This window comes from Squalius cephalus (assembly GCF_949319135.1).
Source record: "Squalius cephalus genome assembly, chromosome: 20".
In the NCBI taxonomy this organism is placed as follows: domain Eukaryota; kingdom Metazoa; phylum Chordata; class Actinopteri; order Cypriniformes; family Leuciscidae; genus Squalius; species Squalius cephalus.
In genome coordinates this window covers 2,679,360-2,697,315 of record NC_137141.1, presented here as the reverse complement: position 1 = coordinate 2,697,315, position 17,956 = coordinate 2,679,360, and the positions used below count along the sequence as shown (strand labels likewise).

At 46.2% G+C, this 17,956-nt stretch overlaps 1 protein-coding gene across 1 annotated transcript in view; it reads right to left on the bottom strand.

Annotated features, from left to right (window-relative positions):
- Positions 1–17,956, bottom strand: part of LOC307148204 (uncharacterized protein) — a gene marked incomplete at its 3' end in the record, with an annotated part of 40,475 nt that overhangs the window by 20,975 nt on the left and 1,544 nt on the right. Inside the window, exons 2-3 of the mRNA XM_079853559.1 lie at positions 1,008–1,220; positions 789–933 (exon numbers count right to left, since the gene is read on the bottom strand). Of these exons, the coding sequence (XP_079709685.1) occupies positions 789–933; positions 1,008–1,220 (358 nt within the window). The remainder of the gene's footprint in view (positions 1–788; positions 934–1,007; positions 1,221–17,956) is intronic.

Below are 17,956 nucleotides of genomic sequence, written 5' to 3'. Positions count from 1 at the left end.
TCTCCCCCACATCATCCAAGATGTTCATGTCTTTCTTTCTTCAGTCGAAAAGAAATTATTTTTTTCTCCAATTTTTCTCCATATGCAAGAATGCAAGATTTGGACAAGAAAAAGTTTTTCGCCCTTCCCTACATTTTTGAAGCGGAAAACGCGTGTCCTTCCAATGTTATTACACATCAAAGAGCTACATTTTTTATTTTATTTTTACAAAGATAAGACAAGAACATTCCTCGGCTGGGATCGTGTCGAGACTTTGAAGCTGCTCTGAAACTGCAATCTGGACCTTCAACACGTTGGACCCCATTGAAGACACTATATGGGGAAAATCCTGGAATATTTTCCTCAAAAACCTTAATTTCTTTTCGACTGAAGCAAGAAAGACATGAACATCTTGGATGATGTGGGGGAGAGTAAGTTATTAGGAAATTTTAATTCTGAAGTGAACTAATCCTTTTAAGGTTCAAAAGTTATTAGCATAAACATGAGTACAAGTTTGGTCAGCTAGTGGCACTAGAGGGATTGAGTTAGAGACTCCAAATTTGCTGTGGATAATGTTGAGACTGTCCTCTATCTCTGTGCCAAATGTCATTACATTCCCTCAAGTGGTTCTATGGGCTGCCATAGACTAAAGATCAGAAGAATAAGAAAATGAATGGATACAAGAGATGCCTATGCACATTGTGTAATAAAATAAAAATAATAAAATCCTTCTTGTTGCATGTATCATATAAAACTCTTCAAATAAGCCAAAGGTGTATAATTTTCTCAGAAAATTAGTATTAGCCTACCTATTTGTGCATTAGAGTAGTCTTCCTTATCATCCTGACATTTCTCCAGTTTCCGCTGAAGTTTGGCGAACTCGATGCGAATCACTTCTAAGTTGCTTCGGTCGTAGCTCTCCAGTTGGTCCACAACTAAACTCATATTGCGAATCTTACAAAAGAAAACAAATTAGAGTCATGCAAATACTATAATGCCATGTTTTCTGTAAGTGAAGGAAGTTTCACCTCTATGAAAAGACTCTCGAAAGCGGGTGAAGTTGAGTTTAGAGAAGTTTTCAGTTGCGTGACCAGAGCCTCAAACTCTCTGAGCTCAATGCGGAGGAGATCAAACTCTAGTTTGATGAACTTGTCCGGTCCGCTCTCCAGATTCTCCACACGAGCCGTCAGGTTGGAGAGCTGGCTGAGAAGAATGACTAGCTGAACTTTCAGACTGCTGACCTGAACACATTAAATAGAATTACAAAAAATGAGAAATAGATGAATAGCATAGGAAAATGCATTTATTTAATTGACTTTTAACAGCGAGATAGAGAATATCTTTAGTTGATGTCAACGGTTGTGTGTTCGATCACAAACTCTTCTGTCAGTAGAACTCATCAAATAAAACAGATATGAACAGGTTGTGTGACGCCCTCATCCTCAAAAAACCATCAACAAAACTACACTAGGTCAAAGTAAATATGACAAGGATGAACAAGGTCTGTGCTGTAAATTATAGTAGTAGTTAATAAGGTGCACAGAGTGTCAAAATGATTGGTGACCTCTTGACCTTGCCACACCCACTGGACCACTGAATGGGTAGGCCTACTATGATATTAGACCACATAGCCTATAATAAAAGATAATGAATTTCAAACCTGAACCAAACATATTTTTATTCAAAGATCAACAGTCTGTCATTAGTCTTTAGTCTGCCACAAAAAAACAACATTAAAATCATGAACTCAAATGTCATAGTGAAAAAAATGACCCACTCCTCAACCTCCACGGTTTTATCAGACAACAACTACTCAAGATTATGCTTAAGTATAATTTTCGGGACAATTAGGGCCGGATTCGGGATTCGGGATGTCTGGTGACCCTAGAGGTGTCAGTGATCAGGATGAGACATTGTGAATGTTTTGTTAGTGCTAAATTTATTTCAAATTATAATCTTAAAAGTTTAAATTAGATCTTTTAAAAATAAAATGTTTTAAATTAAATGTAATGAATTCTTTAAAGTCTTAATAAAAACAAATATTCTACATCGATGGTCTATGGAAAAACTTGACTTAAACTTAAAGTATATGTTTTATTTATCATGGTATGTACAATATTTAAAAAAAAATCTTTTATAATTTAAAATCATCTCACACATGAGAAATGTTCAGTATATACTTAAGGATGGGTGTCAGCCATCCTTTTTTTGAAGCTAAGCTAACAGGTTCTTGCTCTGTGGAGAAAGTGGAGTAGTAGGGGTGACCATACATCCTCTTTTTCCCGGACATGTCCGGCTGGGATTTCGAGATCACCCCCAAAATGTCCAGGATTCGGCTTTTGCTTTCTACAGTCGCCATTCATTATGTTTACATGCACACCTTTTGTTTCAATTGGACAGAATTCATTCCGATTGGCGAATCTGAATGTAGTGTTTACGTGAAGGCTAAACAAGTGATCGGTTGATGTGCGTTTTAGCATTGCTAAGAAAATTCCTGTGTTTTTGTCTCAGTCGGGATCCATGTGAAGCAGAATGCATGACCTGCAAAGCTGGCACGTATGTGTCAGTGTCAAATAATGTAAATGTAACAAGGTTTGTTGTTATGGTAAGGAGGCGGGAACCGGCGAATATTTAAAAACTGTAATGACATAAAATAAAACAAATATAAAGCGAAAGTAAAAGACAGCAGCCCCTCACGGACGACTGCTGTCACATCAAATAAAACATAAACATCAAATAAACCGTGTGTCTTGGACACTCGGGTGAAGAGAGGGGCGGAGCTGTCAACTGATCACCACCTGGTGGTGAGTTGGATCCGATGGCGGGGGAGGAAGCTGGACAGACTCGGCAGACCCAAGCGTATTGTGAGGGTCTGCTGGGAACGTTTGGCCGAGTCTCCTGTCAGAGAGATCTTCAACTCCCACCTCCGGCGGAGCTTCGACCGGATCCCGAGGGAGGCTGGAGATATTGAGTCCGAGTGGACCATGTTCTCCACCTCCATTGTTGAAGCGGCCGCTCGGAGCTGTGGCTGTAAGGTCTCCGGTGCCTGTCGAGGCGGCAATCCCCGAACCCGGTGGTGGACACCGGAAGTAAGGGATGCCGTCAAGCTGAAGAAGGAGTCCTATCAGGCCAGGTTGGCTTGTGGGACTCCTGAGGCGGCTGACGGGTACCGGCAGGCCAAGCGAACTGCAGCCCGGGTGGTTGTGGAGGCAAAAACTCGGGCCTGGGAGGAGTTCGGTGAGGCCATAGAGAAGGACTATCGGCTGGCCTCGAAGAGATTCTGGCAAACCGTCCGGCGCCTCAGGAGGGGGAAGCAGTGCCCTACCAATGCTGTCTACAGTAGAGGTGGGGAGCTGTTGACCTCAACTGGGGATGTTGTTGGACGGTGGAAGGAATACTTCGAGGATCTCCTCAATCCCGCCGTCACGTCTTCCATTGAGGAAGCAGAGGCTGAGGGCTCAGAGGTGGACTCGTCCATCACCCAAGCTGAAGTCACAGAGGTAGTCAAGAAACTCCTCGGTGGCAAGGCACCGGGGGTGGATGAGATCCGCCCTGAGTACCTCAAGTCTCTGGATGTTGTGGGGCTGTCTTGGCTGACACGCCTCTGCAGCATCGCGTGGCGGTCGGGGACAGTGCCTCTGGGATGGCAGACCGGGGTGGTGGTCCTTCTTTTTAAGAAGGGGGACCGGAGGGTGTGTTCCAACTACAGGGGGATCACACTTCTCAGCCTCCCCGGGAAAGTCTATGCCAGGGTACTGGAGAGGAGAATACGGCCGATAGTAGAACCTCGGATTCAGGAGGAACAGTGTGGTTTTCGTCCGGGCCGTGGAACACTGGACCAGCTCTATACCCTCTACAGGGTGCTGGAGGGTTCATGGGAGTTTGCCCAACCAGTCCACATGTGCTTTGTGGATTTGGAGAAGGCATTCGACTGTGTCCCTCGCGGCGGCCTGTGGAGGGTGCTCCGGGAGTATGGGGTCCGGGGTCCTTTACTAAGGGCTGTCCGGTCCCTGTACGACCGAAGCAGGAGCTTGGTTCGCATTGCCGGCAGTAAGTCAGACTTGTTCCTGGTGCATGTTGGACTCCGGCAGGGCTGCCCTTTGTCGCCGGTTCTGTTCATAATTTTTATGGACAGACCGGGGTGGTGGTCCCTCTTTTTAAGAAGGGGGACCGGAGGGTGTGTTCCAACTACAGGGGGATCACACTTCTCAGCCTCCCCGGGAAAGTCTATGCCAGGGTACTGGAGAGGAGAATACGGCCGATAGTAGAACCTCGGATTCAGGAGGAACAGTGTGGTTTTCATCCGGGCCGTGGAACACTGGACCAGCTCTATACCCTCTACAGGGTGCTGGAGGGTTCATGGGAGTTTGCCCAACCAGTCCACATGTGCTTTGTGGATTTGGAGAAGGCATTCGACTGTGTCCCTCACGGCGGCCTGTGGAGGGTGCTCCGGGAGTATGGGGTCCGGGGTCCTTTACTAAGGGCTGTCCGGTCCCTGTACGACCGAAGCAGGAGCTTGGTTCGCATTGCCGGCAGTAAGTCAGACTTGTTCCTGGTGCATGTTGGACTCCGGCAGGGCTGCCCTTTGTCGCCGGTTCTGTTCATAATTTTTATGGACAGAATTTCTAGGCGCAGCCAGGGGCCGGAGGGTGTCAGGTTTGGTGACAACACGATTTCGTCTCTGCTCTTTGCAGATGATGTTGTCGTGTTGGCTTCATCAAACCGGGACCTTCAGCATGCACTGGGATGGTTTGCAGCCGAGTGTGAAGCAGCTGGGATGAGAATCAGCACCTCCAAATCCGAGGCCATGGTCCTCAGTCGGAAAAGGGTGGCATGCCCACTTCAGTTTGGTGGAGAGTTCCTGCCTCAAGTGGAGGAGTTTAAGTATCTTGGGGTTTTGTTCACGAGTGAGGGAAGGATGGAACGGGAGATTGACAGACAGATCGGTGCAGCTTCTGCAGTAATGCAGTCGATGTACCAGTCTGTCGTGGTGAAGAAAGAGTTGAGCCGCAAGGCGAAGCTCTCGATTTACCGGTCAATCTACGTTCCTACTCTCACCTATGGTCATGAGCTTTGGGTCATGACCGAAAGGACAAGATCCCGGATACAGGCGGCCGAAATGAGCTTTCTCCGCAGGGTGGCTGGGCGATCCCTTAGAGATAGGGTGAGAAGCTCGGTCACTCGGGAGGAGCTCAGAGTAGAGCCACTGCTCCTCCACATCGAGAGGGGTCAGCTGAGGTGGCTCGGGTATCTGTTCCGGATGCCTCCTGGACGCCTTCCCGGGAGGGTGTTCCGGGCGCGTCCCACTGGGAGGAGACCCCGGGGAAGACCTAGGATACGCTGGAGAGACTATGTCTCCCGGCTGGCCTGGGAACGCCTCGGCGTCCCCCCGGAAGAGCTGGAGGAAGTGTCTAGGGAGAGGGAAGTCTGGGCATCTCTGCTTAGACTGCTGCCCCCGCGACCCGGCCCCGGATGAGCAGAGGAAGATGGATGGATGGATGGACATCAAATAAACTCCAGGCCAGCCTCTCTCGATCTCCACTGTCGTCGCTCCTCCTTTTATGCTTCCGCTCCTCCGTGAGAGATACGAGAACGGTGCGTCTCACAGGTGTCGCTCATCAGTTCTCCCACGGCCCTCAGCCTCGTCCTGCTCGCCACAGTAAACATAATGAATGGCGACTGTAGAACGCAAAAGCTGAATCCCGGACATTTTGGGTGATCTCGAAATCCTCGCCGGACATGTCCGGAGACTCGAGCTGGGGCGGACTAACTCGTCACGGAGACTCACGATAAAACGGCTTCTTTTCAGTTTCGAGTCAACTAGTAGCCTAGTTGTATCATTTCTCCCGATACTGCCCTCTGTAACCGGTAGGCGGGGCTTGGGAGTGGCAGCGAAGCAAGTGCATTCTGGGAGTTGTTGTCTTTCATCCACATGAGCCAAAAATACATTTTCTGGCTTTTCTCAGTCTAGAAGGCACCAAATTCTAAAATAATTTCACATTTTTACTAAATAAATGGCACAATTTAAATACACATTCATCTTTTCAGCGGTGAAGTATCCCTATAAGAAATTCGCCACATAGCCCTATCTTCAGAGAGAGAGAAACAATGAAAACATTTAGAGCCTGTGATGCCTCAGGCCGCCCCCCATTGACGGGGTGCTTAAAAGGTCCTTCCGATCACTGCCGCGTCTTCAGATAAATAAGTTACTTGAGTATCATTAATGATAGTTTCAGGATATAGGATGACAGACCAGCTTAGCCTTTGGGCATCATGTCATAAAACGTACTCAATGATTGCTTCTCCACTGAATTCGCTTTTGTTTAGCATCTGCGCAGCCTACGGGCACGGTGCTTTTCTCATTCATCACGCACATTGATAAAAATACTGCTGCGTCAATGAATTACTCCTGAGAGCTTTAAAAAATACACAATAGGTCTCTGAGCACCTCTGTGAATCACATTGTAAAATTATGTCCGCTGAATTATCCATTGTTTCGTATCCTCGCAGCCTATGTCTGTGACATTACGTTTTCCTCACAGACCATAGAGCGCTGAGGACATCTAGTGCTCAAACTCTGTCATGTATATCAAATTTAAATGTTAAAGATTAAAAACAATAAGTAGAAATAATGTAAACACTACAAAAATATCTTAAGTTCCTTATATTAAAATACAATCATATATGTATATATATATAATACTTCTATAATTATGTAATATTATTTATAACAAGGAAAGCGATTGATAGTGTTTACCAACCGAAACATGCAAATATACTTTTCCATATAAGTGTATAATCTAAACACATATTATTCATACCATTATTTCTTTTTGATTTTATTTGATTTATTTAATTATATCAAGAATGCCTTACACATGAAACAAAAAGGCATCAAATACAATCGAGGATAAAAACAAAGTCCAGGACTTATTTCCATTGTAGTCCTCAACACATAACATCAAGACACTTACAAATTGTGTGATAATCAATGACATAACATAAAAACATTTTTCTTAAATAAATAAAAACGGTAACTGGCCCCTGGTTCTATTCAGCTACCCTCTCTAGTAACCAGTCCTTGATTCTCTTTTTAAAAGAGGTCATGCTAGAAATGACTTTAATTTGCCGGTCTAACTTGTTCCACTAAACTGCCCCTATATAGGCAAAGGTTTCTTTCCCTAACACTGTCTTAAATGTATAAGGACAGAGGTCTGATATGCTGCCACGACTGTAAATATTGTGTGTGTCCTTTACCTTAGTAATAAGACATGACAAAAAATTTGGTACATTACCAAACAATATTTTATGGGTCATGGTCAGCCTTGACATAACAAGTGACTCAACAGAGAGCCAGTTGAGCTCAACAAATTGTGACCTACCTATATGAGACCTATGGCCCAGGTTCAGAATTACTCTTATAATTTATTCTGTGCTGTTTGCAGCCTCCCTTTAAGTCGTTTTGTTAGGCCTTCAAACCAGGAAGTACATTTAAGGTGTTAGCTAAGATGATCATTGTTGACCTCTATCTAAAAATTTAGAGTTTCTGGTTAAAAACTTAGTGAGCCCGGTGACTTTACTCAGAACCTTATTGGCCATATTCCTGCCTTCCAAGTTGTTTTCTAGGATGCAACCCAGGTATTTTACTGACGCGTTTGTACTGACCACAACATTATTCAAAATAACCCTGAATTCCGAGCATCTATTCAATCTGTATTTTGAGCCAAACAAGATGGCCTCCGTCTTATCAAAATGTAGGGACAGCATATTGTCAATCAGCCCGTTCTTTACAGAAGATAGCTCAGAGCTCAGGTTACTCTCTAGAGTGGATTGTTGTTTATGAGACATTAAAGGTGGCGAGTCATCAACGTACAGAAATGTCAAAAATAAGGACGGTCCGAGAACACTTCCTTGTGGAACGCCACATTCACCTATACAAGGGTCTGACAGTACTCCTAAGACCACCAATTGTTCCCTCCCTGATAGGTAAGAGCTAATCCATCTACAGGTGGAGCTGTCTGCCCCTAAGGCCTCAAGTTTGGCAATCAGTCTGTCATGATTCACCGTGTCAAATGCCGTTTGAAGATCCAATAACAACATTCCGCAGAGATTTCCATTATCTATTTCCCTGCGTATGGTGTCGGATAAATAGAGTAGGCCTTCCTGAATCCGGATTGGAATTTAAACATGAAGTTGTTTTTATTCATGTATTTATTAAATTGCTCATTGAGCAATCTTTCAAAAATTTGTGAAATAAAATTGAGACCGGTCAGTAATTACCAGGATCGTGGATGTTTCCCTTTTTAAAAAGGGGGACTACCTTGGCCCTCTTGAGATAATTGGGGAAAACACCAGTTTCAACAGACAGGTTAAAAATATGGGAGATGAACGGGGCTATTTGGGCAGCGGCATCTCGTAAAAACCGAGGGGATAACCCATCTAACCCAGGGCCCTTAGAGCAGTCTAGCTGTAATAGCTTATTTTCCATCTCCCCTACCTTAACCTTCCGTAAGGAAAATTAGTTAGGCAGTACTCCAAGTTTATTATAGAATGATTTCACCCTATTAATGTTGAATAACCCATAGGAAGGTTGAAGATTCGAGACCAGCTGTTCTGCTATAGAAGTGAAGTAAGTATCAAAATGATTAGCAACCTCTTTCTTATTGAAATTTAGGATACCCTTAATTGTTAGACCTGTGCTTCTTGGTTTCTTAGTATTTGTCTTAGCGGCCCCCAATTCCTTTAAGGTCTTCCACAACTTTTTTGGGTTATCTTTATTATTTGATATATCATTCTTATAGTGGGTTGATTTAACATCTCTAATAAGTTCCTGAGTCTTATTTCTTGCTTGTTTATATAAAATAAACTCATCAATCAGCTTTTTCCCTGGTTTTAATAGCATCATGTATAACCTCGTCAAACCATGCACTAGAACGCTGTTTAACTCTGATCTGTCTAAGAGGGGTCACTTTGTTGATGATTTTTAAAAATGTATCTTTAAACTGTGACCATGCTATGTTAACACATGAACAATTTACAACACGGGACCAATCCACATCAGCCAGCATCTTGAAAGTTTCCTGGGAGTAATATTTAAATGATCTGGAGAGTACAGTCTTGTGAGAGAAAAAGGTTTTTTTAACAGTTTTTCTAACAGTGCAAAAAATTATATTATGATCACTTATGCCGTAAGTAATAGTACCACTTTGAGAGACTTTAGTTTTGTCTGATACTAAGATCAGATTAATAATACTCTCACAAGTCTTGCTTATTCTCGTGGACTGTTTTACCAGCTGTTCAAGACCAAAAGTGTGACACATGTCCTCCAGCATTTTGCCGGAAGGATGAGCACAGCCCAACACATTTGTGTTCATATCCTCCATTAAAATCATCTCAGAGCTCTCTTTGTCTGATAGGCTCAAGAGAACTTGTTCTAACTTATCATAAAAAGTGGTATGGCCCAGCGGTCTGTAGCAAGCCCCCAATAAAATGGGTTTGGTTTTTGGTAAACATGTCCATCCAAACAATCTCTAAATCACTAGCAATGTCATCTCTACAGTTAAAAGCCACATCTAAGCGCACATTTACACAAACCCCACCACCCTTTCTATTCCGGTCCTTCCTAACTATACAGTAATTATTAATGGCAATTTCCTCATTGCTTATAGTGTCATCTAACCAACTTTCCATTAAACAGATAACTCCGACCTCTGATTGTTTTACCAGTTGACTAATTTCCTCAATTTTAGGTGGCAGACTTCTAACATTAAGATGTAGGAAATGTAAACGTTTCTTACTAAAAGTTGATTTAAAGTCCGTGACCTTATCCTCCAGCGTCAGGTCATCTGCAGCCTCGCTGTTAGAAGATGCTGTCATGTGCATATTGTCATGGTCTTCATGACAATATGCACATGATGTATTCTCAGTTACATATTCATTACTTCATATTCTCAGTTACATTACGGTGATGGGCACCGGAGACAGGAGACGCCAGGACAGTGACTCTGTGATCCCGATCCACGAGCTGCTGGACTGCCAGGGGCCGCCGTCACGTCAGGTGAAGCTAACGAGATGTTGTGTTGCGTGGCTAACAATAGGATCCATGTTAGTGGATCAGCAACAAAACCGCTATTTGGGCAAGACCCTGGTTAGTTGAGTGTCTCTTGCCTTTGTCTAACGAGGACGGGGCACTGGCATAGCCATTTACCAGCAACTTTGAGTATAGTACATGTTGACTTCTTGCCGCAGGTGTAAACAAACATACCTCAGCCCCCGAAGATGGGATTGCATGCCGTGTTTGAACAATTATCAAACATGCAATTATTACGGCAGAAACCATCCATCTATTGTTCAACTGAGTAGATGTAGGTGATATGATAAACTTCGTAGACTGTTTAAACGGCAGACGCCGCTGCTGTCGTGCCTGCTCCGTGGCGGCCATCTTGTTTTGGCCATCTAATAAATATTTTAATCCTTATAGCACAGTTTTGAATGCTCGACAATCCCCTCAGGGTTATTCTATAGCAACGCCCCATCTCCCACAGCGCGCAATGCTTAAATGTCGGCATCCAGAACGTAGTATTCTCTCTGAAAACATTGGTGAAACTTCTTTGCTGCTTTTCATCTGCCTACTGATCATGATGCCGAGATTTTGTGGTGAGTAAAACATTTATCTTTATATCATTTAAGCAGTGTTGGGTGTATTGTCAAATAATCTCTATCGTAATGTATCTCCTTAAAGTATGAGAATACGTTAATATGTCACGATTTAATTATACTTCTGATGCAGTTGTATCAGAATGTCGATTGCTGAAATATACGTTTTAATATGACGTAGGATTATGCGTCACCATCTCCTATGTTTACATGAGATGAGTTGAGCAATGGTGGATTTTTGCTAAAATGATGTTGCTAATAATGATGCTAACAGATCTTATAACATTTAACGTTATACTGATACATGCATAGTTCCCCATTATATTGTGGAGTTATACTGTCGAGTTTTGACATGCAGGGATCGCTATCGTACAACGTTCTGATTGATTAGTTTTTGCCGATTGTGGGGGGTGTAGCGCAAACCAAGATACTGGAACTCGAACATTCTAGATTCAGTCACTAGAGTACCTCTCGAAGATGGGGGGTGCGGCTTACATAGTCCTGCTATTAATAGTATGTGTATGCCTTGTTCATCTTCCTGAATGTGTGATTTTATTAATAACCGTCAGTGAATATAAAACTGCTCACCAAATGTTTCAATCATAACAGTTCTTATATTTCCCTAGGTTCAAACGTTGAGCAGGACGCTTTCGATGCCATCGAATTATGTGAGGATTTATCTTTATATTTTCTAATCATTATATGTTTTAAAAAAATCTACAAAATAAAATTCACAAATTTTAAATTTGTCATCTGCTTTTAATTCACAGTAACTGCAACAGCATTTGATTTAGACAACTCAGACAATGGTAAAAAAAAAGAAGAAAAAAAAGAGAACCATCTTCTTGTAATGTTCTTAATGTTCATAATCTTTGTCTTTTTCTTCCTTTTTATAGATTTGGTTCAATTTGTAACACAGCCTGGTTTTATCAATCTGACTTGGGGAGATGGTGATGAACAGGGTCCTAGCACCAGCGCTCCATCTAGGAGAGTCGGATGTACCCCTAATTCTACGCCGGTCAGAGCTGGGGAGCATATCATTTCCACATGCGAAGCGATAGACCATACTTTGAATTCACATGATCGTCCAGGGTCAAACGTCGAGCCTCTGAGAAAGAGGAGAAACATCAGTGGTTCTAGTCCTGCGAGGAGTCCTGAGACTGTGCTAATATACGGTAAGACTGTTTACTTTATTTTGTATTTATAATTATTAATTGACTTAAAATTTTTCATTTAATATTTTTCATTTATTTTTAATTATCTCATGTTTTTTATTTACTTTTATTATTAATAGTATTTCTACTTTTATTTATTTTGTTTAAAAAACCTGCAGATGGCAGTATTATATCCCTAACACAGAGCAATGTTCAAAAACAATTTAGATTTAATTAAGATCATGATTTTTTTTTTTCATAAATACATTTTTCATGAGCCAATTTATGGGATATTTAAAAGATCTAATTTAAACTTTTAAGATTATACTTTGAAATAAATTCAGCACTAACAAAACATTCACAAAGTCTCACCCTGATCACTGACCACACCCCTCCCCTCTGACTCAGAGTCTGTCAAACGCTGGTGTGAGAAGCTCTTACTTCACTCTGAGATCTTTGGTTCTCTGAGAAAGTTGGTTAGATGACTCTTTTGTATTTCAACTTATTGTAATTTTGTAAACCCCTTCATACGTGGTATGGAGATTGATGTGTTAGGAACTACTACTTAATCTCTCTGAAAATGTAAGAAGATTTAATTAATTTTTTGTTTATCTAAAACTAAAATAAATGGTTAACTGTGTTTCAGTAAATTAGAAAGATGTTTATTTGTATATTGAGTGATATTATCATTTAATTTATATTCTTTTAAAAGAATAGTTCCCTTTCGTTCGGTCACTCCTACGTCACGTCGGTAGGAGTTACAAACGAACTGGGATCACGCTAGGGAGACCAATTGCCTTCGAGTGAAACTAAAATGAGCCAATGAACATTGGCATGCAAGATTTGCATTCCGCGCCCCACCTGCCAGTGCGGGTATAAAGTCGGAAGCGAGAGCATACACAAATCGCTTTCTGCTTCGGAGCCGACCGGTTGTGTCCTCTGAGTGAATGAGCGTTTGGATAGTGTTTTCCCTAAGCTCAACGAGTCTGCTGTTTCGAGACCTCTCTGTGTTGGTGTTATGGCGCGGCAGTGATCTTCGCGAGCTCCCGGATATCGACTGTCACTTTACGCGATCTGCTTCTTTCAAAGAGCTGTTGTCACAGCTGGTATCTGATTGAGTGCACACAGTGGGCTTGCAGTTTCCCACTGTGTTGCCACGTTGATCCCTGCGTGCTTCAGCACACTAAGAGAGCATTTCTGAAAGAGCAACATGAGTGAAGATCGTGTCCTTTTCAGGATGACGTTTCACCCGTGTGTTTCTGGATGTGGTCAATATCTGCCACCGGTTGATGGTCACGATCGCTGCCTCTCGTGTTTGGGCCTCGCGCACGCTGAGGCAGCGTTCGTGAATGAGTCATGTTCCCACTGCGGGAACATGACCATTGCGACGTTGAGATCGAGACTGAGATCCCTCAGACGAGGGGGAGTCCCTTTAGAGATTCCCCGATCTAGTTCTTCTTCTGGTTCAGTTCAGAAGAAGGCTACTTCGGTTAATCCCATTGGTGGTCTGAGGATCACAGTGAGGAATAACCCGCCGGGTGAAAGACCCCCACGGGCTCCTCACTCCTCCGCGTTGTTGCCATCGGAGTCTTCGCTGGAGACAGCCGGGCCATCTCGTGTGGCTCCGGTTGTTTCCTTCAGAGCTCCGCCGGAGGACCAGATGTCGATCGCTGCATCGGAGGGAGAGCAGTCATCTTCTGGGGATGACGACTCTGCTGCGTTAGCCCCTTCGGGTGTGGTAGCGTTGTCCGAGCCGGACCCGGAAATGGCCACTATGCTTGCCCGGGCGGCCACGAGTATTGGGCTCGTGTGGAATCCTCCACCGTGTCCCGAACCCTCGCGGCTCAACGATTGGTATCTCGGGGCAGGCTGGTTCTCAGCGCGCCGCCCCAGTGCCATTCTTTCCGGAAGTGCATGATGAGGTGAAGAGATCGTGGACGGCCCCTCTGGCGGCCCGACACAGGTCGACTCCCTCCTCCTCCTTCACCACTTTCGATGGCGGGGCAGTGAAGGGATACGAGGGCATCCCCCCAGTGGAACGGTCGGTGGCGATGCAACTGTGTCCCAAGACCGCGTCCACCTGGCGGGGTAACCCCATGCTCCCCTCCCGCGCCTGTAGGCTCTCTTCCAGTCTGACTGGAAAGGCTTACAGTGCGTGTGGAGAAGCTGCTTCTGCCCTGCATGCCTTGGCGCTTCTCCCGGTCCACCAGGCCAAAGCGCTCAGTGACATGCAGGAGGGTGGTACCGACCCAGGGGTGCTGCACGAGCTGCGTACAGCGACAGACCTCGCCCTCCAGGCGACGAAAGTCACCGCACGTTCCCTGGGCCAGGCGATGTCCACACTCGTGGTCCAGGAGCGACACCTGTGGCTCACCCTGGCTGATATGAAGGAGTCGGACAAGAGTAAGTTCCTGAACTCCCCCATATCCCAGGGTGGCCTCTTCGGTGATGCGGTGGAGAGCTACGACCAACAGTTCTCCGCCGCCCAGAAGTAGTCGGAGGTGATCAAGCACATCATGCCCCGGAGACAGGCTGCTGCTGCCCAGTCTTCGCCGGGCGCTCCTTCGACTGCTCGTCGCCGAGGGCGCCCTCCTGCCCCCGCCCCTGCTCAGCCTAAGCAGCAGCCTCCACCTAGGCAGCAGGGTGCCGGCCGCAAGAGAGCTGCCCAGCCCGCTCGGAGTTCATCTAAACCCCCCGGCAAGAGGAGAGGGAAACGACCCTGAGACGGGCAGCCCAGAGGACGTGACTGCTGCTCTTCAGGAGTGCGTGTCTGCACCATTCCTTCCCCCGGAGGAGGGCCGGGTGGAGAATCTTTTGTTTAGTTTTGTTTCTGTTCTGCCGCTGACCACCCGGAAAAGAGCAGTTTCTACTTCCTCTGGGTCATACACGGCCGAGACTGGTAGTTCAGGATGACGCTCAATTACCTTGCCACTCTGAGTCTCCCCCATCCAAGAGGGCCAGAATGACAGTGTGCGCCACCACGTTGCCTCACCGCTCTCATTCCCCTTGCCCCAGCACTCAGATGGCTGTGACGCCGCCCCGGCCTCGCCACTCTCATCTTCCGCTGGGCAAGGAGGGTCAGAAAACTGGACTCGACGCCCCCGGGCCTTGCTCCTCGTTTCTCCTCCTTCCTTCGCCTCTGGGCGAAGAGCAGCCGAATGCCTCCAGGCCTTCCCTGCCATCTGCCCCCTCGTGGAAGCAGGTTGGTGTTGCGCTGCACAGCCAGACTCCACTTCCGGCCGCTTCAGTGCCTCCGGAGTCGAGTCCCTGTCTTCCAACACGCTGCCCCACCCCGGGTACGCCGATGGTCCAGGTGGGCTCACTGGTACGGTTCTTCGAAGCCTGGCTAGCGCTTCCCAGGCCATCTTGGTGGCTCACCCGTACCATCCGGCTCGGCTATGCAATTCAATTTGCTCGCCGGCCTCCCAAGTTCAGGGGCGTCCGCTTCACTCGTGTGCGGAGCTGCGATGCCCCTGTCTTGAGGAAGGAGATCGACCTGAAGGACGCGTACTTTCACGTCTCGATTCTTCCTCGACACAGACCGTTTCTTCGTTTTGCGTTCGAGGGTCGAGCATAACAGTACAAGGTCCTACCCTTCGGGCTGGCCCTGTCGCCCCGTGTCTTCACGAAAGTCGCGGAGGCGGCCATTGTTCTCATAAGATAACGTGGCATTCGCATTCTCAACTATCTTGACGACTGGCTCATATTAGCTTGTGGGAACTGTTGTGCGAAAACAGGGAAATGGTGCTTCGGCATCTCAGTCAGCTGGGGCTTCAGGTCAACTGGGACAAGAGCAAACTCTGCCCCACGCAGAGGATCTCTTATCTCGGTATGCTCATGCTGTGGTTTTCACAGATGCTTCTGCCAACGGCTGGGGGGCCACGTATAACGGGCATGCAGTTTCGGGTCTGTGGACGGGGCCCCAACTGCATTGGCACATCAACTGCCTAGAGGCACCCGCGTCCAGGAGATTGAGTCCTCCTCGTAAGCTGCACCCCGTACCCTCTTAGGATCTAACTTTAGTGCTCAGAGCACTCCAGAATCCCCCATTTGAGCCCTTGCACGCAGTCGAATTAAATATCTTGTCACTGAAGACAGCTCTCTTGCTCGCTTTGGCTTCCATCAAGAGGGTAGGGGACCTGCAGGCATTTTCGGTCGACGAATCGTGCCTAGAGTTTGCGCCGGACTTCTCTCACGTTGTTCTGAGACCCCGGCCCGGATATGTGCCCATGGTTCAAACCACTCCATTTAGAGATCAGGTAGTGAACCTGCAAGCGCTGCCCCCGGAGGAGGCAGACCCAGCCCTTGCTTTCCTCTGTCCTGTTCGCGCTTTGTGCTGCTACATCGACAGAACTCAAAGCTTTAGGACCTCAGACCAGCTCTTTGTCTGTTACGGAGGCCAGCAGAAGGGGAAGGCGGTCTCCAAGCAGAGGTTAGCCCACTGGCTAGTGGATGCTATCGTCCGGGCTTATGAGTCCCAGGACGTGCCTTGTCCACTTAGGTTGAGGGCACACTCTACTAGGAGTGTTGCCTCCTCCTGGGCTTTGGCTCAAGGCGCCTCACTGACAGACATCTGTAGAGCTGCGGGCTGGGTGACACCTAACACGTTCGCTAGGTTTTATAGCCTTCGTGTAGAACCTGTTTCCTCCCGTGTGCTCGCTTCGGCCAGTAGCGCGAGGAATTAGGTTAGTATCGGCTTGCTATGCCATTCTCGCCCCAGGGGCCAGATACGTGCGTTGGCCTGCTTCGTTGGTTACCCAACAAACGGCTAACCTCGTGAGTTCCTCCGTCACCCCCCGGCGTCACCTTCCGCTTTGTCGTCTCTGCTGAGTACGCTCCCACCCTCCGGGCTGGGACTTCCTCAGAGACTGCCATGTGTTCACTACCCTCCGGGTTAGTTCACATGTGTTTTCCTAGTGCCTCCCTTCGGGCAGGTTTTGGGCTCCGCAGCGTTCCCTCTTTCGATCATGGGCACGCTTTCCCAGTGTTATCCAATGTCCACTGAGCGGGTCTTGCAGAACAGCAGTGTGACCTCTTCCCAGCTAAGCTTCCGCACATAAGTGATAAGTTTCAAGAAACTGCTGGCTGAAGCTTAGGCAGGGTGCTGGAAGGGGCCAGCACCATGGCGTTTTGTTAGGGATCCCAATTCGTCGGTAACTCCTACCGACGTGACGTAGGAGTGACCGAACGAAAGGGAACGTCTCGGTTACGTATGGTAACCCTCGTTCCCTGAGTGAGGGAACGGAGATGTCATGTCCCATCACCATGGTTGCTGTACCTTTGCGGAGGACCGGACACCGTTCGGCTCCTCAGCGTAAAGCGATTTGTGTATGCTCTCGCTTCCGCCTTTATACCCGCACTGGCAGGCGGGGCGCGGAATGCAAATCTTGCATGCCAATGTTCATTGGCTCATTTTAGTTTCACTCGAAGGCAATTGGTCTCCCTAGCGTGATCCCAATTCGTTGATAACTCCTACCGACGTGACGTCTCCGTTCCCTCACTCAGGGAACGAGGGTTACCATACGTAACCGAGACGTTAGTGTGTAATACCGGTTTGAAGTGTGTTTGTGTGTGTGTGTGTGTGTGTGTGTGTGTGTGCATATTGTGATATTGGCTGTTAAAATTTTTCCTTAATCACCATTAGACCCGCATGAGATGAAATGCGAATGCAACTGGATGTCATAGGTCAAAAATAACCCTCAGGACTTAAATTATAACATGTCAAAGCTCAAAAATGAATCAAAGGACGTATTATACTCAGGAGGTCATAGGCCAACATTCGCAAACCAATCATCCACTGGTCATAGGTCATTTTCATCCCCGGAGGATACCCAAGGTCAAAGGTGACACCGGCCTGGGTGGTCAAGGTCGTCGGTAGGGCATGAATTGGGTGGTTCAGTGGGCGTGGCAAGGGCAAGAGGTCACCATCAATCATTTTTGACAGTCTGTGCACCTTAATAACTACTGTCTGCAGAAAGCCATCAAATTCATTGAGATGACTGAAAACCAATGGAGGCATTTAGAAACTAAATACTCATACTATAAAGTTTTTGGTTAAACTATTAAATTTGTACAAAAATCAGTTGTGGTAATTAGGGGTGTAACAATAAATTGTCACAATATATCACAATACAAAAATGCAACAATATGTATTGTGGATAGTTCAA